At 38.2% G+C, this 20,907-nt stretch overlaps 4 protein-coding genes across 4 annotated transcripts; 3 read left to right on the forward strand and 1 right to left on the reverse strand.

Annotated features, from left to right (window-relative positions):
- Positions 1 to 270: 270 nt before the first annotated feature.
- Positions 271 to 3,071, forward strand: LOC137938664 (acyl carrier protein 2, mitochondrial-like). The gene is made up of 2 exons (XM_068783644.1): positions 271 to 549; positions 2,400 to 3,071. The coding sequence occupies exons 1-2, from the start codon at positions 352 to 354 to the stop codon at positions 2,574 to 2,576; spliced, it is 375 nt and encodes a 124-aa protein (XP_068639745.1). The 5' UTR covers positions 271 to 351; the 3' UTR covers positions 2,577 to 3,071.
- Positions 3,072 to 4,436: 1,365 nt separating this feature from the next.
- Positions 4,437 to 7,808, forward strand: LOC137938663 (probable protein phosphatase 2C 27). Its single transcript, XM_068783643.1, has 4 exons — positions 4,437 to 5,641; positions 5,824 to 6,015; positions 6,303 to 6,508; positions 7,072 to 7,808. The coding sequence occupies exons 1-4, from the start codon at positions 5,435 to 5,437 to the stop codon at positions 7,622 to 7,624; spliced, it is 1,158 nt and encodes a 385-aa protein (XP_068639744.1). The 5' UTR covers positions 4,437 to 5,434; the 3' UTR covers positions 7,625 to 7,808.
- A 1,057-nt stretch (positions 7,809 to 8,865) lies between these two features.
- LOC137938661 (protein NUCLEOLAR COMPLEX ASSOCIATED 4) lies at positions 8,866 to 15,259 on the reverse strand. The gene is made up of 15 exons (XM_068783642.1): positions 14,862 to 15,259; positions 14,678 to 14,770; positions 14,429 to 14,502; positions 13,596 to 13,657; positions 13,353 to 13,404; positions 12,972 to 13,072; positions 11,568 to 11,650; positions 11,251 to 11,352; positions 10,810 to 10,868; positions 10,547 to 10,721; positions 10,296 to 10,469; positions 10,030 to 10,195; positions 9,791 to 9,848; positions 9,602 to 9,707; positions 8,866 to 9,208 (listed from the first exon to the last, which is right to left on the reverse strand). The coding sequence occupies exons 1-15, from the start codon at positions 15,219 to 15,221 to the stop codon at positions 9,002 to 9,004; spliced, it is 1,872 nt and encodes a 623-aa protein (XP_068639743.1). The 5' UTR covers positions 15,222 to 15,259; the 3' UTR covers positions 8,866 to 9,001.
- Positions 15,260 to 16,219: 960 nt separating this feature from the next.
- LOC137938928 (F-box/kelch-repeat protein At5g42350-like) lies at positions 16,220 to 19,041 on the forward strand. Its single transcript, XM_068784043.1, has 2 exons — positions 16,220 to 16,272; positions 16,735 to 19,041. Exon 2 carries the CDS (start codon positions 16,947 to 16,949, stop codon positions 18,795 to 18,797), a length of 1,851 nt encoding a protein of 616 aa, XP_068640144.1. The 5' UTR covers positions 16,220 to 16,272; positions 16,735 to 16,946; the 3' UTR covers positions 18,798 to 19,041.
- The last annotated feature ends 1,866 nt before the right edge of the window (positions 19,042 to 20,907 follow it).

Consider the following 20,907-nt stretch of genomic DNA (forward strand, 5'->3'; position numbering starts at 1 on the left):
TTATATCTTATAAATTAAAATTAATATATAATATAATTTATTATGTATTACTCTCTTTTTAAATAATTGTAGTAACAAATTATTTTGGTCCTTTGACAAAATAGAAGGCCGATTAAGTTTATTTTGAAAGTGACATTATTACCCTTACCTTTTTAGACCTGTCCGACAGCTTCTAGCCTATATTCACTAGGATATTTTTGTTATTTCATGGATCACGTACTAGCTTCAAGGTTCCAGCTCCAGTTTTATCGACTCGTCCGTTAGGGTCGTCTCATTTCTGCTGTCGACGTTTGCCACTCAGCCGCTCCATAGAGGAAGGAGGAGAATTTTGGGCGGATTCGGAGCTTTATAATGGCTTTAAGGAGTGCGGTACTGAAGCATCTGAGAGTGAAAGTTCAACCGTTTCATCTTTCCCCATTTCCTATCTCATTCAATGTCTTTGGGCGGCATTTATCCGAGGAAGTGAGAGGCTCTTTCCTCGACAAATCGGAGGTTACTGACCGTATAATCACCGTCGTAAAAAACTTTCAGAAAGTCGACCCCTCGAAGGTAAGTGGGTGTTCGTTCCTTTCTCTTCCGGTGGCAAATTTAGTTCGCTCTCTTGCTTTTTCTGGCTTGACTGTGTATTATATGCTGTCGAGTTGGGTTTTTTTTTATTCGAGTTGGATGTCTTGATTGAAATCGCGTAATGGGGATAGCAAACTTATTCAGTTGATTGTGGATTTTGATGAACGGGGGGATGTTTACAGTGGATGAGCTGCGTGTTTACAAGATTCATGTTTGATTCTTTCTGATAGAGTTATTTTTTATGCGCTTGATTATGTGCAGCTTCGCTTTATGCATTGAAGCTAGAAGGATAAGTTCTAAGCCTTATAAATTAAAGCCAGAAGCTTTTCTTTTTACACATTTTGTGAAACTTTATCAAGAGTCCATCTGCTATCAATTAATGTATGATTAAGGAATTTCCGGTGTCAGAATTTTTAGTCAATTTAATGCGTACGGGAAGCTAGTCCTGCACAAGCCTTTGGAATGTTAAAGCTGCAAAACAATGTATGTAGCACTGGAGCTCAGTACATTATTAGTTCTTGATTAAAGAAAGAGGCGTAACTGGTCACTAAACTTAGAATGCTCATATATTGGTAGGATGTTACTATCAGCTCCCAATGTGAGCCCCTGTTTGCATGAATTGAAGGTACAGTCTGGGAAGGGACTGAAAGTTAAAAGTTTTGGTAACTGGATGATCTATATATTTGAGTTTGTGATCCCATGATAGGCTTTCTTTTGTTGGCGTTCACATACTCTTGCTTGGAGAGATAAGTAACTTGGCAACACAACATGTGCTTTAGAAAGTGGGTTATGGAGACAAGTCATTTCCGATTAGTTATTCATTTCAAGGTGTTCCATGTAAACTGAAAGACTTTATTGAACCAGATATATATCCAAAAAAGGTGCCAAAAGGTAAGCTGAACTTCGACACCCTAAGGCAAAAGACTTATTATTTTATCATTTATTGAATTTTGATCAAGTCAACTTAGGAGAATGGGAGCTCCGTATATTTCTAGTTGACAGTGGCATGAATTTATTAATGCTAGCATCTATTTGATCGACTTTTATTTATGGATCAGCATTTTAAATGACAAAGAGCTTGTTTCATTTAAGGCAGGATGCATTGTTTGTAGTAATCACTTGAACGTGGTATTCTTGCCTCAGGGATGAAGTAGATAAACATATCTTTGATGTAGATGGATCTATTTGGTGTTTATTTTATTTTATCCAATTTCTAAGATGTAGAGTTGTAGTTTTACGTAGAAGAAGTGGAGCTTATGTGTGTGTGTGTGTTCAATATGAAAAAGCTCTACGTATACGTGCGTCGCATTTGTCTTTCTCTACTAATTAGCTTTTTAATTTTTTTTATTGGGTGTTTGCCTGTTTTCACATCTTTATGTCATCAAACTTTTTTTTTTCTTTATGAGGTAGAATAATGTTGTTAATTATTTTTCACGGTCCTTTAATTTTTACAAGAGTCTCAGCTAAGGTCTACTTCTTCCCTGAGAGCATTTTACCAGTTAGTTACAGAGTGAAATGATTTCGTAAAAACCCATCAGACATAATCAGCTGATAGGAAAAATTTGATGGGAGTAGTGAAATGTCAATTTGATTAATTTTTTGGCTAAAAACCGTGTGCATATCTTTTGTCTTTCTCAAATCTGTCTTAGGGTCCGTTCCTCCTTCTAGCACTGGTTTATTTACCATCTTTGTCTGCCTAATACCAGAAGCTGCTTTCATTGCTGTACTGATTTAATCATGCTTGAATGAATTATTCATCAGTCAATTTCTGCAACTTGTCTTGAAAAGATTTTCTTATTATCCTGTGCTGATTTGGTTTCCTTTCTTGATAGGTTATGCCGACTGCTCACTTCCAGAATGATTTGGGACTTGACAGTTTGGACACTGTCGAGATTGTGATGGCTTTGGAAGAAGAATTTGGATTTGAGATACCTGATAATGAAGCAGACAAGATTAACTCTATCTACCTTGCTGTTGATTTTATTGCTTCACATCCTCAGGCAAAATGATGAACAACATAGAAGTCATGTTTTACATCCTGTTTTTTTTTTCCTGCTTCATAGCCTTTGGTTTCAGGCATCTGCTTGGACAGGAGGATCTCTGTCCTTAGCAAGATTCTCAATTTGGTTCTTTTTCACTTTTAGGGACCTAGAAAATCAGTCTTCAACAAATAAATCTTTTAATTTTTCTACCCGTCCGTGGAGGAACTGTGGCAGTGTGGATTAGACCCATAAGCAGTGTTAGTTGGCTGATTATAACAATTGATTTTCATAAAAATATTTCAGATAGTGAATGGTAAAAATTCTACCATACAAGTAGGACTAGGGTCGAGGTCTTCCAGTCAAGGCAGGCGTTTCTAAGGACTGCTACAGTGTCTGTGATGGCTCCTATAGTACCTGGTTGTAATCAGCACCAGTGAGCCTGCCTTTTTTATTATCTTATGTTCTGAATTCATGTTCGTTAGCAAAGTGAATGAGCTGAATCTTTAGAGATTATTGGTTTTCTTTCTTGAGGACTTACCAGATTGCTAATTGCTATAAAGGGTCGACTAGAAACAGTTAAGAGATTCATTTTGACAAATTAACTAGTTGATTGTATTACCAATCGAATGCTCTTTTCCAGAAACACTTGAATGAACGACCAGGACTGCTCTATTTTACAGACATTTCTTCTGTTTTAGCAAATCTGGTTCTGGCACTTCACGAAACAAATTCTTGTTATGTTATTTCAGATTGCTCTTGAACTATCTGCCTTCTACCTTCCATTGTTTATATACCTTGAAATAGCACACAAGTGTATGGCTGATTACTTGTTCTCACCTATGAAACTAGTGTATGGCTGATTACTTGTTCTCACCTATGAAACTAACATAATGTTACACTTGACATATCTTTGGTTTAGGTCACATACGAATCGAACATCTTGAATTGTCACATGAGTGAGTCTCACCTATGAAACTAAGTAACATAATGTTACACTTGACACATCAATAACAATTTTTTTATGGCTATTGATTGTCTTGTTTTAAAGATTCAACAATAGTTATGTTTTATAAACTCTGTTCAAACAACTACTCTAGGCCACATAAGAAATTCTCACCTATGAAACTAAGTAACATAATGTTACACTTGACACATCTTTGGTTTAGGCCACATACGATCGAACATCTTGAATTGTCACATGAGTGAGTCTCACCTATGAAACTAAGTAACATAATGTTACATTTGCACATCTTCGGTCTAGGCCACATATGATTGAACATCTTGAATTGTCACATGAGTGAGTCTCACCCTTGAAAATAAGTAACATAATGTAACACCTGATACATCTTTGGTCTAGGCCATATATGATGAAACATCTCAAACTGTCACATAGGGGAGTCTCTCCCATGAAAATTAGTAACATAATGTTACACCTCACAGATATTCATTTGGATAATCCAAGTAACCAAACCCTCCAAGAATAGATGTCAATTTTCAATACCTCCTTGGGCATATACGTCATTCCACAAAACAACTGGTAAAACGGTTGTTTTCGATCCACTACCGGACAGGATCCGCCATTTCACCCATAGTTCCTCCGTCGTCGAACTGCCGTTACTCTCACAAGCCTAAGCGACAGACCTCCTTGACGATCGGCCGTCTGACTTCTCAGATCAAAGATCCAACGGTCAGGACATGTCCGCCGAAGTTTCCGGTCAACCCGTTGAACTGCCATTGACGCATTGACGCGTGTTCATCGAGTATCACCTTCTCCGACAGCTACGAGGCGAGGGGTCCAGAGACCGAAGAACCTGGAATCGCCGGTTGCCGATGGGCAGTATAAGAGCTTGAGTCAGTTGTCTCCCGTTTCTCTCTCCGTCCATTTCTCCAATGCTGTGGTCTTTTTTGGAAGCGAAATTTTCTCGTTTTTTTTTTTCTTTCGGGAACAGAGAAGGAAAGGATATGTTTTTTTGGGATTGCATTTGATCTGTTGAAATTCGCTGTCTTTTTATCTCTTCTTTTTGTTTGATTGTTTGTGATTAGGCTGCATTGGGCAGATTTGGGAATTTCGTTTTTTTTTTTCTTATCTGGTTTTTGGTTGCGAACTGTAAGTTTGTTGGAGGGTTTCTGTGATAGTCCGTGAAGAGTAGGTTCAGATTGTGTTTTGAGTTCGATTCGTGGGTGCCTTGCTTCTTATTCGTTTTTCAATTCTGCAAAGTGTTGCAATTTCGTGGGTTCAAATTTGTGTTCCGTCCTAAGAATAAAGAGGGAATTAGATATATCTTGTTGATGGTTTGTTTGGGTTTTTTGTAACGAAGGTGCTGGGTTTTGACGAAGAGTAGCAGTTTCGAACTTGATAGTTTGGCGAGATCGTTGGTTATTAGGACAAAGAAAAGAAGATAAGTATGTGGAGAGTTAGTGGGTCGATATGGACGCAAGGATGTCTGTTGTCTATGAGTAAGTGGTCGATCTCTTTAGTTTTTCGTTTGTGAAGGACATTGATTTTCGTTTTCAGTGAGACAAGGGAGATTGCTTTATGGAAATGAAAGAGATCTGAGTGTTGTTATGTTGAGATTTCTGTGTTCTGGACGATAAATGAATTGACTGAATGAGGATCAATGAGCATTTGATGCAGAGTTGTGAGGTGCTGAGTTGATCATAATAAATAGATTGTGTAATGACTATTGATCAGCATTTAAAGGGCATATGAAGGAAGATTCTGTTGTTTGTTAGCTATCCAGTTCAATTTATCCTTGGATCTCTTTTATTTCAAAAGCTTAACTGGGATTGGTTGAAGAACGGTCTGAAAGAGGTTCTCTCTCTGAAGGGTTGACTGAAACTTTGTTTAATTTGGGAAATAGCAAATTTGTGTTTTGGAAAGGAAAATGGCTGCAGGAGCAGATTTCTCACCTCCTTTTACAGTGTTGGACAGTGGATACAAAAAGAACAATAGTAATGGTTCTTCCCTAGATAAAGAAATTTCTGAGATTGATGGCAGCATGAAGCAGATGAGTATGGGGAAGCCACCACGGCACCTATCGATTATGCGTCATTCATTGAGTGTCAACCAATTAAGATCTGCAACCAATTTGGTGAGTCTTTTATTTTCAATTTTCTTTTTGCGGAATCTTTTTCCTTGAATTGTTCTTTATTACTTTTGTTACCCTTAACTGTTTATTTTATTTAATACATCTTAATTTATAACTTAATTTACATCCCTTCTGGTGTTTAGAACCATCATAATTTATTCATCTTTTTGTTGTTTCTTTGATAGGACTTGGATATAAGATTAGGTGCAAGGTCACCGTCCGATGTGCAGTCAGGATTTTTACCTATTTTTCGTTCTGGTAGTTGTTCAGAGATTGGGCCAAAACAGTATATGGAAGATGAACACATCTGTATAGATAATTTACCAGAACATCTAGGAGAAACGGCAGAATTTCCATCACCTGGAGCTTTCTACGGGGTTTGTAACTGACTATGATCACTGCCACTCAGATTTCATGGTCTTATACACATTGCTATGAATAATATAATATAATATCTAGTTAAATCAAGAAATTTCACTATGTTAATTGTCCCACTATACTTGACAGATTGTAGTCTGGTAACTGTGTGCTTCAGTTTCTTGTCATTGTTTGCCATTTGGAAACTGTATGAAGTTTGCCATTGAGAATTCCTTTTTTATTGGGACCAATTGTGTCAAAGTTGACTTGGGACCATGCAAGTGCTAATTTTGTTTTAGGTTTACAGGTATTTGATGGCCATGGTGGTATAGATGCAGCATCTTTTATTCAGAAGAATATTTTGAAATTTATAATTCAGGATCCTTACTTTCCCAATTGCATGGACAAGGCCATTAAGAGTGCATTTGTCAAAGCAGACCATGCTTTTGCTGATACTCATTCTCTAGACAACTCATCTGGCACCACAGCATTGACTGCCCTCATTTTTGGAAGGTGTGGATCTACTCGTAACAATTTTTATGAATGTGACCTGTTTTTTCTTGCGCTTGATTCTCTTGGAATAAAGTTCCATGAGTTGGTCAGAGGACATTGGTGTATCACTAGCAATGTTACTAACAAACTGCTTAAGCCAGGAACGCCGGGCATACACTTTTTTTTGTGGTTGTCAACAATACTTTTTATATTAGTGTTTGCGTAGCTTGTTTCTAGACCTTGGGGACTGAAATGGTGATAACTGGAAATCAAGCTGGTGTGGGAGATGAATTCTAAAAGGTGTTCCTTGTATTTCTGTAAATGCAAGTTGTTTTAGAGGGGTAAAAATAGGTACTGCCATAATTATTTCTCACCATGATTTTCAAATAGCTACTTCTTACGTTTTCATTATAGAGAAATTAACCTCTTAAGATTTCTTTACCCTGACCCATGACTAGTCAGCTAATTGTGCATTTGGCTTTCACCTTGCCTTTTTTTTTTCCTCCCCTGTTGTGCTTTAGTATTTTTCCATATCAATTTTATTAGAAGCATTCATGTGCAAGCGTTTTCTATTCATGATACAGGACCATGCTTGTTGCAAATGCTGGTGATTGCCGAGCTGTATTAGGTAAAAGAGGTAGAGCTGTCGAACTCTCTAAGGACCACAAACCTAATTCTAGCTCTGAGAAACTGCGAATCGAGAAACTGGGTGGTGTAATCTATGATGGTTATCTAAATGGTCAGCTATCAGTGGCACGAGCCCTAGGAGATTGGCATATGAAGGGCCCTAAAGGCTCTGCTTGCCCTTTAAGTGCAGAACCTGAGCTGCAGGAAACCGTTCTCACAGAGGAAGATGAATTCCTCATCATGGGTTGTGATGGCTTATGGGATGTGATGAGCAGTCAGTGTGCAGTCACAACTGTGAGAAAAGAGCTCATGCTTCACAATGATCCTGAGAGATGCTCCCGTGTACTAGTGAGGGAGGCACTCAAGAGAAACACATGTGACAACTTGACAGTTATCGTAATATGTTTTTCCCCGGACCCTCCTCATCGAATTGAGATTCCTAAAGCACGCATAAGGAGAAGCATATCACTAGAAGGGTTGAATTTTCTTAAAGAGGTATTGGAACAATAGACGACAAAGGGTTTTGGTATCAGGAAATTATTGGCTGTGTAAAATAAATTTGGTGGGAGTACGGATATGTTGGTTGCTGAGGGCAATAAAATTGTAGGATGGGTTGATTTTTTTGGTTTGAGGGTTTTCTTCAAATCATGTACATCAGAGTGAGTAATTTATTTTTATTAATGAATCTTTGGTTAAGTTCTTTCCTCTTTTCGTAGCTCTATTGGTCTTCCCTTAACAATAAAGATACACTGAGGCAGCATCTTTCTTCTGTTCTAGATTTAGTCTTATCCATTTCTGGTGTATCAATATGGATAATTTCTCACCTCTGCTGCTGGTGAAGAATCTGGTAGTTGATGAGTGATTTGGCCCATTATTCAAAGAACCTCCTTGTCATTGCTAGTAGATGGTTGAATTATTGATGCAGATAACTGGTGGGAAGTATTGACTGGGTGGGTTCCATCAATTGGAAGTACAGGACTTCTCTGAAGGTGGGGACTGTTGGGAAAGTTTGAGGAACTACAGCAGCATTATGAGAAAAACAGAGTAAAGAATAGAAGGAATGCAGCAACTAAAGAATTAAGAAAGGAAAATGAAAAGAAAGGCTTTTATACACACATTCAGGTTTCAGACAGGTTTTATAAATCTCATAAAATTTGAATAACTTTTTGCTGGGAACATGACTCACATCCAGCTTTCAGACAGGTTTGGGTTTATCTTTTCAGTTGAAATGACCTAAAGCTATCCGAGTGAAAGTTAAAGGGAAACCATCATCATTATTACCCTACACAAATCCTTGCTTATCATGTTGCATCAGTGCGTAGTTCTGTTGTACTGCTGTCTTTTTCCACCATTTCTATCTGTGTCAATTTCAATTATCTCTTCGTACCCTTTTCAATTACGTACATAGTCAATAGAATTTATTTAACCTTCCACCAATTTGGTGAGTTTAAATTGGGTTCATTTGGAACCAGTCCTCCTACGGTTGCCTGAGCACCCATCACAATTGTAACGAGCGCAGATGTTCAATCCTGCTGCAGTCTGCATCTAATCTTGTAAATTTATCTCAACAATGAAACATTTCTAACAATTTCCTAGGAGCTTTGACACTGACCAGAGATTTCCCCTGTAACTTTACGACATCTAATAATCTGAATGACTGCCTTAGAATCCATTTTAAATGTTTTTTGAGTTCTTGAGTGCATCATTTTCATCAATAAATTTATCATACAATTAAGTAAAACTGCCCAGAATGGTAACTCAAATTATGAATTAAAGCATTGACAAGATATTTTATGCATTGATTGAACGATAAAAGTACATATTTAAAAAGAAAAAACAAAATTTGCATCACAATTTAGCAACAAAACGATGGACTAGATGCCGCGGTCAAGAGCATTCAGTTCTTTGCCTCTTTGTGAATTTCTGACCATCTTCCATACCACTGTTTACATTTCCGTTTTCCTCACATCTAGCCTCCTCTTCATTACCTTTTTGAGAACCAAATGTCCAACCAGGAAAATCAGCCTCTGAAAACAGAGAGGTTGGGGTTGCCTTGTAGAATGCAAGCGGTACCTGTTTTACACGTCGACCGATCTGCAACTTTAAGCTGTTAGAATGGCTTCTGAATAGTTCAATCTGCTTATTCCTAAAAGCATTGCTGCCCATTATGAATGACATACAGCACTGCTTAGAAATGGTTGAATTTTCTGCACTTTAATGCTGTTAGGCTCTGCTCTGACCCAATTTGCTTATTCCTAACAATGATCCTTTAGTATTTTTGTTAGTGAAAAAAAATTCTCTTATAAATTCTTCAAATGTTGGTGATACACACTACTGAGGACTTTAGACACCAGTGAGACTTAAATCCAAGAACATATATTATTTATTTATTTATTTTGAATGGAGACTTTTGAACCATATTGATGAACTTCAACGAATATGTTTTGAAGTAGCAATAACAAATTGATGATCAGAAATAAGAAATACCTCTGACTTAAATATAGTTGCATATGAGCCAGAACTGAAATCCTTTACGTTCATCTCAGAGGTTTTCTGTCTTACTGTCAGATCCGTCTCAAGTGATGCAACAAATCTGACACAAAGGTGAAACCAGAAAAGGCATATGAAATGCAATATATAACACAAGACAAACAAGTAAGATTAATTTTGAGTTACCTGGAAACAGCCGGGCAGTAATGATGTCGGAGAGTGTCTACTTCCCACAATGAACTCCCTGTGGCAAAAAAAGCTGTTACGGAAATGTCGAATGTCATTGGATCCAAAAACAGTTTGTTACAAGCGTCCTAAAATATTCCTGTTACGACAAGATGGGTTTGAGAACACACAAGAATGAGTGCTGGTATGAATAGAGTATGAGAATTTAGAAAAATAACAGTTGAACCAGAGGGCGTTACTCATTGCATCAGATTTCATGGGATCACTCTCCTCGCTTTTGAATAGATCAACGCCTTTTTTTCCTGTTAACATATCTGACCTAGCAGCAGATCCCCCTTCCACTGAGTTCTTCACAGATTCATCTCCACCTGTTGAAGGAACCCCATTTGCTTCCTCAGCAGGTAGCTGCACATGTAACAATTACCATTACAGACGATTACAAAAATGTTAATAAGTTTGATTCTTTAATAGCTAAGTTTCTCGAAGGTTTACAACAAGAGCCAACCTGATGAACCAGACAGTTGATTGAAGGATGTCTTCTAAGAAGATTGTGGATGATAGCAATTATTATCAATGAACCAGATGGGGGGACTGCTAGTGATAGTCTGCTAAGCTTTTTAGCAAATGCAGCTGCCATGTATGCAGGAAGAAGTGTAGACTTCAAACATGAATCCAGAAGCTGCAAAAGGGCAAGATGTTGCCACATAAATTTGAATGAGAGAGAGAGAAAGAGAGAGAGAGAGAGAGAGAACTTGCCTCAAAAAATTTTGCTCGGTGTTTGGCCATAAAAATAGTAGGAATTAATAAAGCATAAAGCTTTTCATAGAAATTCGGATACTCGAGTCCATGTTGTGTCATGAGAATGAAAAGGCCACTAAGGGCCATGACACTTATAACACCACCAATGTCATACGATCTTGTTAAAAAGTCACTGCAAGTTATCAAACCAATTTAAAAAATCCATATCTAAAAGCTAAAAGAACAAAACTTTAAAAAATAAAAAACTGCAGTGTGTTAACCTTAGTATGACAGGGTTTGTCATGCCAGGAATGACCATCTGATAGAGATTAGCAAGAACCTGCATAATATAACCAAATAAAGGTCATACAATTATGTTATGATACAATATTTAGTAATCACTGAAGCTTACCAGATTGTACTTTTCTGATATGAAAGCAAAAGAAATTTCAAAAGATTACTATACTGTAGACCACAAGATAAAAGGAAGAAACAGCTACAATCTACAGAAGGCATGTTCACTATCATAAAGCAGTAGTTTGCTGCAACTAAATACATCTGATTCAACAAGTTAATAAATCCATAACAGAAAATTCCTGAGTCATTTGAGCTCTCCCCACATTACTATTCTACATTGAAAGTCCCAAGTAGATGTGGAGAAAGATAACAGGAACAAAATTAAGAAATGGCAGGATCAGAAAATATCTGCCATGGATGAGCACCTCTTTGTAAACATCAAGTGGAAGTGGCAACTTAAGAAAAGACATCCAAGCTTTAGAGAACTTCAATTTCATCCTTTTGGTGATTAGTGATGTCAATTGAATCTGAAGAAAAACAAACCAAAACGTCAGAAAGATGCAACAGTACCCTCACATGTAAACACCATGAAAATGTTCAATATTTTAAAATAAGAGAAGAAAAAATTAAACTTTTAATAAATGAAATATAGTCCACTTCAATTTACAATTCCATCAAAGCCAATTCAAAACTGTTACAAATCCAAATTTGGCACAAAGTTGAAGATAATGAATGAGCTCACATCTTTTATATTCTTTGATTCCTGTCGACCACCGTTGACATCCTCCATGGACAATTCTAGATCAGAACTTCTGGTAGAAATCCCTATATTCAAGAGCGCAATGAACAAAGTTAGGAAGCTCAGTCAACTGGAAAAATTGCTTAAGCAAACACTTGCAAAATCAGGTGTTCCATAGTCTACCCCAGGCCTACAGCATTTGGGGGCCTTGTTTGTGACTCTCGAGCAAAACTATCTATCCTACTCTGGCTGCCTTGGTTTCACTAACTCCATTGATGCAGAGGCCAGAGCTCTTCTTCACCATCTCTGTATCAATGCTAGCAGACTCGACCTCCCTCTTTGTATTGAAGGTGACTCTAGTGCAGTTATCAATTGGTATGGAAAGAATATTGAGCCACGATGTAGACTCCTCCATATTTTGGGGAAGATTTTTGACTTTGCTCAGCCTCCATATTCCACTCATTGAACAAGGTAGCCGAGTCCCTTGCCAAAGATGGTATAACACAAGTCGACTTAATTACTACAGAATCTTCAGTTTAGAAGATGATTTTCCCATTCTTCTGCAATTTGACTTCTTCCGTATAATCAGTGATGGCACACTCTTATGTTAGTTGAAGTGCTTGTACCCTCTCTCTCTTAATGAAATCTCTCTTGCGTGTAAAAACAAACCACAAGCTAACATAAGCACAAACAGAGTACGTATTACATGTCTCTGCCAATTGGAAAAGATTAATACTCCAACAACACGATTTTTTTCAAGGATTGATAGCCAAGAAGTTACACGGAGGTAAGAGGTAACTTGGCTAATTCTGCTAGTTAACTACCAATTCCCAGAGCAAGTAAGAGGAGGGTATTAGGTTGCCAGCCTGCAGCCTTTTTCAAACCTCACAACATGAATCGAAGCCCATTCTTAGGTAAAGCTGGTCCTTGCCTACTTCACCTGACACATCACATCAGTAGCAGTGTATCAACAAACAAGGGGAAGCCAATCTTGTGCTGCCCTGTTGCAGATACATAATCAATGTGGAAGAAAATGATTCATGTAGCCAATCTCAGAATAATTGGGAGAAGCGGAACACAACCAGGGCAGGGTAAAAAGGGAAGCCACAGGGCACTGACCTGTTAACTCAAGGACATGGTTAACTTTCTTATTCCGAGACAAAGTCAAAGATATATAGAAACATTACCAGATGACAGAAGTGACGGTAAACATGGACAGAAAAATGGTTAAAACCTCTAAAAGATGTAGAAGGACCTCAAAATGTCCGATTAACAGAACGAAGACAATGAAAATGAGAGTTCAAAACAAAAGAAGATTAAAAAAACAGATGAAAGAGAACAGAAAACTTGGTAAATATAAATACTATCACATAATTCAGTAATAATACCAATAATCAGGGCACTAACCTAATTGGCTCCACATCTCATCATTCAAATTCTGATCTTGTTCTACAGAAGAAGGAATTTGTGATAAAATATCATACAGCTTGCGAATGGAAACCTCTTCGCTGTTTCAAAACAAAGAAAAAAAAATATAGGTCAACAGAGAAAAGCTCTACAACTCTACGAGCAGCTTCAAGGTAAACATGTCCAGAAGAAAAATATAAACAATAGGGGGTGGGGGCGCAAATAAGGACCTTTTTGGGAAAAATTGGTTGCTTAGATAAGTCTTATTGAGGAACTATCAAACTGAAAGCTTTAAAAAAAATAAAATGAAATGGCATCAATTGTTACTGCATTGTATAGTATCAAAGGATATGTTGCCTGCATTGCCTCAAATGAATTTACCTGGCTTCAGAAATTTGCGAATTACTATCATCTGACCTCATATGCCGCTTGCCTACAAGATATGATAAACCAAGGAACCTGGTAGGTAAGTCATAACTGGAAAAAAACTTAGGAAAATAACTCATGGCATGTGTGTAGTCAAGATAATAAAAAGCAAAAGAAAGAGTACTTTTACAGCAAAAGGTTTTCTAATGGCATACATCCCCCCTCCAAGAAGCTCGAAAAGTAACTAGAAAGACTTACCAGAACCTGTTGCTGGACCTAAATTCCTGATAAGCTTTTCCAGACTAACATAAGTAAAATAACTGCACCAAAAGAGAAAGGTATTAAAGCTAATCCACCTGTTTTAAGGCATCAACTATATTTTTTTTGTTATTATTCTTATTATTTTCATTGAAATGGAAGGCATCAAGTATGTATAACTGAATGACAAACATTGGAAACATGGAGATATGGTAGCCTATGTAGACTCATCTCTGCAATTGCTGGCTTTGCCCCTTTACAAGCTTTAGGAGAACAAAAAACAAGAGATATCACTATAGTTAACAAAAACTTTTCTTCCGAAACTAGGATGAACATTTAAAAAAAAATGTTTGCTTGGAAACTGAAAATATCAAAAACTTTATTTAGGTTTCTTATTTTGTAGGAGAAAAGATAGGATAGCTGTGCGTATAGATTGATATAGGGTTCTTATCAATCATTCAAACCCAAGATGAAGCCAACGCAGCTGGTATGCATTAGATGTGAAAACAACATGCCATGCAATTACCAAATTAAAAGTTACTTTAAGTTCTTGACAGTAACCAATATAACCGTGTTTTACAGTAGCAAGAGGAGCAATCAGCAGTGCATCCACAACCTAAATTTACAATATGGAGGCAATTAGATTGAGACAATCAAAGGGTTGTGCAAGTTATTGGAAGCAAAACATACAGTGACCACAATATCAATCGCCAAGCCTAAAACATTACTATGTAGGATATATATACTTAGACATTCTGTCACGCTCAGTCAATATAACCACTTTGATAAAATTAGAAATACAAGGATACCAAAAAAAAGAGAAAAGAGCATACCGAACGTCTATATACTTGAAAAATTTTGATTGTAGGATTTCCAATAGAAAATCAATTGAAGCTGTCGAATAGACCTGCGATTAGAAGACAGACATCATGGTCTACAACGTCACATGTCTAAAAATCTGAAAGAGCAAACACATACAAAGTATATATTTATGACAAGCAATATTTATGACAAACGCCAGAACTTCCTTCGCAGCAAAATGCTCACAACAAAGAGAAATGCCTATATAGAATTTAACTTACAGCATTACGAAGAAGTTTGTAATAAATAGCTGTTTGAAATACTCCCCCTTTCCCCAGCTTCACAAATTCCATAACCGCATCCAAAGCAACATCCTAACAACATTCCGAAAGAAATACTTTTTCAAATGTCTCAAACAAATAAAAAGTAAACCATTAAAGCAAGTATTTTCTCCCCGGTCCTTACTTTCAAAGCATCATCCGATTGGGGCGAGATAACAATCTCGATTAACAAGTTCACGAACTGGTCGAACTTCGACCGCAGCCAAATCTTATACACCATATCCGGATCCTCTTTCGCGACATCGTTGGCATTGACTTGAGACTTCAACGAGGAAGGAGGGAGCTCGGGCATGAGAGGAATGAAGAAGGCCTGAAGGGAGACTAGAGACTCCAGGGCATGTTCGAGCGGCGAAGAGGGAGATAGGAACGTGAGAAGAAGCGGGATATTGTTAACGTACGACCTGGAAGAAAGTAGCTGGTGGCCTAAAGTTTTGAGTTCTTTCAGCGTATATTTTTTCTGCTTTTTCGCGAGGATGGAAGCCATGGGAGGAGGGGACGTGAGCAGAGGTGTTGTGAAGACGAGAGAAGGGTTTAAGACTTTAGAGGGACACCGATCTCGGATCTTCAACTAGGTTGACACAAGAGAAGGCCCAATTCCAATCACATTGACAGTTCAAATGGGCCACACTTTGGGGGCCTTTTTCTCTGTCGCTCAGGTGATGGGCTCAGCAGATCCCATCTCGGGCTGCCCATATCAGTATGAGGTTAAGAACAATCCGATATGATACGAAACCAGAAATTTCTCTAAAATATCAGACCCGACTTTACTCTTTATCTGTCGTTACGTGCCGTTCAGTAGAGCGCTACGACCTAGATATCGGGCGTTACATGAGGAAATGTGAACAGACTCTTTTAAGTAACTTAACTCAAGTTTAAAATTTTTAAATCAAGTTTGGCCCGAATGTAAGTAAGGTTCAGACTTATCTGGATTCGATGTTACCCTTATGTCCAATTTTATGTAAAAGTTGTATCCAATTTTATATAAAATATATATATATATATATATATATATATATATATAATTTTATATATGATTTATTTAACAAAATTTTTAAAATTTTTTTAAATATATAATGGAGCTCAAACTCGACCCATGAATTTTTGAAAAGTTTTAAGAAGATCAGGGTTAAAATTATTGGGCTCGTAATAATTTTTGGCTCTTGCTCGAATTTAAAATATTTAAATACTCGTTAAAATATATTAATAATTCATTTTCCTTATTTAAAATTTATTTTCCGGCAACTTCTCTGTTTAAAATAGAATAACACAAGAGTTACAGAGATACCTAAAAAAACTGCTCGTTTCTCGCTTTCTACCTTCTCTCATCTCTGGCTTCTGGGTAACTGGCGCCGCTGGAAAAGCCAGACCTCGGAAAAGGACACCTCAGTGTCTACTCAGAATTTGGGTCCCTTCCCATTAAAGCGCGTAAAGTTGCGATAATAAAAGCGAAAGCAAATGGTAAGACAGCTTTTCTCTTTCCGTCTTTCTCGTTCCTCCGCTCACAGACAGCTCCAGGGAATCACCTCCAGCACTGGGTATGCACTTGCAACTTCTGTAAGACCTGCTTAATATTTAGCTTCTGCAGTGACAGTCAAACGGTCTTCCTCTCATTTCTCCCTGATTTCCGCCTGAAATCAGCTCTTTACTGTGCCGGTTTTGTTAGCTCGTGGATCATGTTTAACGGGGAAACGAGAGCTGTAAAAAGGGCAAGGCCTCGTACCGAAATTTACTAGGATTTCCGTTCCTTGATATTTCTTGTTTTCGGTTTGACGTATCTGGGTTTTATTTTCGTCTTTGACTGTTTGACGGTTCAGATCTGGTAGCCCGCGCAATGTGTGGATTATCTGGAATTAGAACTATGGATTCTTGAGTTTTCTTTTTTTATTTCCCCCCGAGGGCTGCTGCTTGTGGCTGTGGATTTTGTGGCAATGTACATTTGATGGTATCTGGCGAATATTTGAAAATTAATTTGCTCTTTTCGATCTTTTGAGGTTCAGAAGTCAGAATGGCGGGGAGGAATTAACGTTTTTTCCTATCAGGGAATTTACGTTTTTTCTGTCGTTATCTTTTTGCGCGACTGTGGTGTTGAATTCCCACTATTCTTCACAGCTCGATTGGCCGTATCGACAATACTTAATAACTTTGCCTGTTGCTGGATTTGATGTTATTGATAATAGGGTTTGGGGTTTAGGATATTCCACGTCTGAATATGTCTGTAAGTACTTTGAAGAGGTCGGGCAGCACTGGTAAAAGAGCTCTGCTTCGCACCGATTCGCCTACTGCAATGGAAATTGGAATCACTAGAGAGAGAGTGACGGGAGAATCGTCTTCAGTTCCACGGGACTTCAAAGCATTGAGTGTGTCAAAAAAGCTCGCCAGAAGTGTGAGCCAGAAATTCAAGAAGAAGAATAAGACGGTTGATAATGAAGAAGAAGATGGAAGTCATAGGAGCCTCTCTTCTTCGGGGTGTCTCTGTTTCTATGGGTCAGGTGGTGGTTGTAAAGTTGGTGCTGACACAATGCAGGACTTAGTTGATGGGAATGATAATAGGAGGAAGTCAAGTGCCGGAGAAGAAAGCATGGCATATCGTGCAATTTCAGTTTTGGGGATCGAAGAGGCCAGGGTAGACTGCTTTTCACACAATATGGCAGGGAGGCTGTGGAGAAGGAGCAGCAGAAAGGGGAAAGGGGCTGAGCTGGCCCACACTAGTGATTTGTCCCCATGTTTCCTCCCTGATGATGTGTTAGAAATGTGTTTGGCTAGACTTCCATTTACCTCTCTTATGAATGCCCGCCTTGTCTGCCGGAAATGGAGGGCCTTGACTACCAGCGCTCATTTTATGGAGACGAGAGCCAGAGGTTGTTATCAGAGTCCATGTTTGTTTGTGTTTGGTGCAGTAAAGGCTGGGTTCTGCAGTGGACAAATTCATGCTTTTGATGTTTGTTTTGGTCATTGGCATAGAATTAGAGCTGATATGCTGCAGGGTCGGTTTTCTTTCTCTGTTTCAAGTGTTGGAAATGACATCTATGTCGTGGGTGGTTGCAGTAGCTTGCGTAACTTTGGCAGACTTGATAAGAGCTCCTCCAAGACGCACAAAAGTGTTATGGTATACAGCCCTATAACTGGTTCTTGGCGAAAGGTTGCTCCAATGAAATCAGCTAGATCAGTGCCCATTCTGGGAGTGTTTGAAGTTAGTTCTAGTAGTATATTCTTTCAAAATCGACAGAATTGGCAGGATGTGCGCCTTTCAAGGTCACGGATCCGTGGGGTATCTGATGTTTACGAGGATCCTCACAGGTTCTCCCTCAGAAGGCAGCTTAGGGAGCCCTCCACTGAAAATGAGTTTCCAGTGGAATCCTTCAGAAAATCTTTTAAGCTCGTGGAACAAGAAACTGATCATTTAGACAGGAAAGATTGTAAGAGGTTCATTCTGATTACTGTTGGTGGTCAAGGATTATGGGATGAGCCTTTAGATACTGGAGAAATCTACGATCCACTGTCAAACAAATGGCTGGAGATAACCAGATTACCAGGAGATCTTGGGGTAGTTTCTTCAGGTGTTGTTTGTAAGGGGAGATTTTATGTTTATTCTGAAATGAGCAAGCTTGCAGCTTATGACATCGAACAAGGTCACTGGGTTTTAATTCAGACGGCTCATTTACCTCCTCGACTTCATGAATACCATCCAAAACTAGTTTCTTGCAGTGATCGGCTATTCTTGCTCTGTGTCTCGTGGTGTGAGAGAGATGGTCAGTTCAATAGAAGAGAGAAGGCTGTGAGAAAGTTGTGGGAGTTGGATCTTGCACAGCACACTTGGGCTGAGGTCTCCAGGCATCCAGACGCTCCAATGGACTGGAATGCTGCATTTGTGGCAGACAAAGGAAAGGTATATGGAATGGAGATGTTCAAAGTGTTTGGTCAAGTTTTAGACTTTCTCACTGTGTGTGACATCTCCAAACCATCGGAGATGAAGTGGGCATGGATCTCAAGAAAGCACCTTGCTCATGAATTGGATGCTTCTTCATGCATGACAAAATCAATGGTGGTTCTTCATCTGTAAACCACTCGGGTTTCTCTTTGGTCTTTGACCCTCAAAAACAGAGATTCAACCTGCTCAGGATTGTAAGATTTCTTGTTTACCATCATTCATTATCAATCCTTCGGAGTTCTTGGATTTGTAACTTTGTCATCCTTCATTGTCATGGTTGTGTAATTCCATTCTGTCGAATATTGATTGTTAAACTTGTTTCATAAATTTTCATGTAATCTGATTGAAGCTTCTACCAAAGAATTGGGTTGTGATTCTAGTGGCTTATTAATTAAATATTTCCCTTGATTGATCATGTCGGAAGGTAACAGGAACCATCGTGAATGAGCCAAAAACTTGTGATAATAAACGCAATGGTAAGCTTTTAACTTTGTCATGGGAAGGATTACTCTGTCATCAACAACAATGGAGTTTATGCTTGTCGCACAATCATCATCATATCATTCAAAAACTTTTAAAAAAATCACCCTAAAAACAAAAAGAATGAAGTAATAGTTCTAAGGTTAACACAGTAGATAAAATTGTTGAACTAATGTGAATAACAGTCATGAGACTGCTTGGAAGCTGCCCTTGGATTGACAACTTCACTTCAGCGGAATGCTGCACAACTCCGTGCAGGAGACACCTCTTGCTCAACATCTTCAATGGTGGTTCTTGCAAGATAAGTTTGTGAGAGAAAACAAAAGCAGTCAGATTTAAAAACTAGGAGCATATAAGTAGTGCTGAATACTTATCAAAGAGCCAACCTTCATCATCTTCATCTGGAAAATCAAAATCTAAGGTGTTCCTTATAGATCTGAAGAATGAGATGACTGGTCCCTGGTAATATCATCCAAGGAACCAATGGTTGTACTATCAACCTGAAAGCAGGAGCACCAACCTTTACAAGAAAGTAGGCTCACAAAATTAGGATTCAACAAGCAGAATAGCCTAGAATGAAAAATCCTTAGATGCATCTTCAGTCTCCACCCACCTGATGGCAAGGAGACCATAAAATGAAAAGAACCGCATTCTCAAACAAATGAAAGGAATATATAATTTTCACAAAATTCATACCATTTGAACAACTGAGAAGCCCTGTGTTTTGACACCACACTTCCTTCAGATTGTATTGGGAGTGAGGGACAAGGATGATGGATAAAGGCGGCAAGATAAAAAAATTGCTATTTTAGACTTATAGTATAAGCTCTGGTTCCCCACATCTCATTGAGCTTTCGAACAACTGCAAGAGCAAGTTGGATATTGGTATCAATAAATTCATCTGAAGATCCCTTCATGAATTAGACGAAATCATTCATTGTGAACAAGCCTAGTAACTTTATATACGCATAGCTCAGCTTTCACATCACTCATAAACAAACTGCCTGATGGATAAAATTGTTTCTGCTGATTATGTTTATTGCTGCTGAAATTTTGGACTGAAACTGAATCATCCATGGATTTCTTTATCAAAATCTTTACATTTTAAACTACATAAAAAAGTATGCAATTCAACTACCAAATCAGGTAAAAATGATATGCCGACTTGAATTTGAATTGAAATGTTCATATTTTTAAATTCGGCTGTTCAAACACTGAGAAATTTCATCTGTGAAACATGCTAGTTGACGCCAACTTGCAACGACTCTCTTTGTGTGGAACTGGATGGAGTCGTGATTTTCATTTAAAGCTACCAATATGAAAGTTGTGAACTTCATAACTTTTCATGTAAAATGTTGGAAGTAAATGGTTTACCTTTTACGAAGAAATGTTACCCTCTCTCAACATCCTCAAGTACACAATACAGCCAACAACAACAGAAACTCACGGAAAGTCGATCTTGAGTCGTTTCTGTCCGTCTTCAAGAGCATAAAGAAAAAAATTTGCGGCATCAGAGACATGAACTTCGTAGGATTTCGGTTTATAAACAGCAACCCCAGCTTTTGGATCATAATCCCGGGCTCCTCTTTTACTGCCACTTCCAACCTTGGCACAAACCCTTGAGAAAGACGACACGAAGGAAAATCACACGAATCTGCAGATACAGAGACAGAAAAATCAAACTTTAGAGGGGAGAAGCGGAAGCAGTTGGTCGAGACGTCGAAAGAGACGAGAAAGCACAGGGAATTGAGATGGTCAGACA

Source organism: Aristolochia californica, unplaced genomic scaffold (assembly GCF_029961685.1).
Source record: "Aristolochia californica isolate CCGP_79_NKW_82.1479 unplaced genomic scaffold, dmAriCali1.0.hap1 SCAF_8, whole genome shotgun sequence".
NCBI classification, from domain to species: domain Eukaryota; kingdom Viridiplantae; phylum Streptophyta; class Magnoliopsida; order Piperales; family Aristolochiaceae; genus Aristolochia; species Aristolochia californica.

Bases quoted from the DNA above. Each gene is read 5' to 3' on its own strand.
- LOC137938664 (XM_068783644.1), top strand. From the start codon at position 352: ATGGCTTTAAGGAGTGCGGTACTGAAGCATCTGAGAGTGAAAGTTCAA. The intron at 550-2,399 runs GTAAGTGGGTGT...CTTTCTTGATAG, and splicing joins AGAAAGTCGACCCCTCGAAG to GTTATGCCGACTGCTCACTT.
- LOC137938663 (XM_068783643.1), top strand. From the start codon at position 5,435: ATGGCTGCAGGAGCAGATTTCTCACCTCCTTTTACAGTGTTGGACAGT. The intron at 6,016-6,302 runs GTTTGTAACTGA...TTAGGTTTACAG, and splicing joins CACCTGGAGCTTTCTACGGG to GTATTTGATGGCCATGGTGG. The intron at 6,509-7,071 runs GTGTGGATCTAC...TTCATGATACAG, and splicing joins ACTGCCCTCATTTTTGGAAG to GACCATGCTTGTTGCAAATG.
- LOC137938661 (XM_068783642.1), bottom strand. From the start codon at position 15,221: ATGGCTTCCATCCTCGCGAAAAAGCAGAAAAAATATACGCTGAAAGAA. The intron at 10,869-11,250 runs GTGCTCATCCAT...TATATTATGCAG, and splicing joins CACTTGATGTTTACAAAGAG to GTTCTTGCTAATCTCTATCA. The intron at 9,849-10,029 runs GTAACGCCCTCT...TTTTTGCCACAG, and splicing joins CATGAAATCTGATGCAATGA to GGAGTTCATTGTGGGAAGTA.
- LOC137938928 (XM_068784043.1), top strand. From the start codon at position 16,947: ATGTCTGTAAGTACTTTGAAGAGGTCGGGCAGCACTGGTAAAAGAGCT.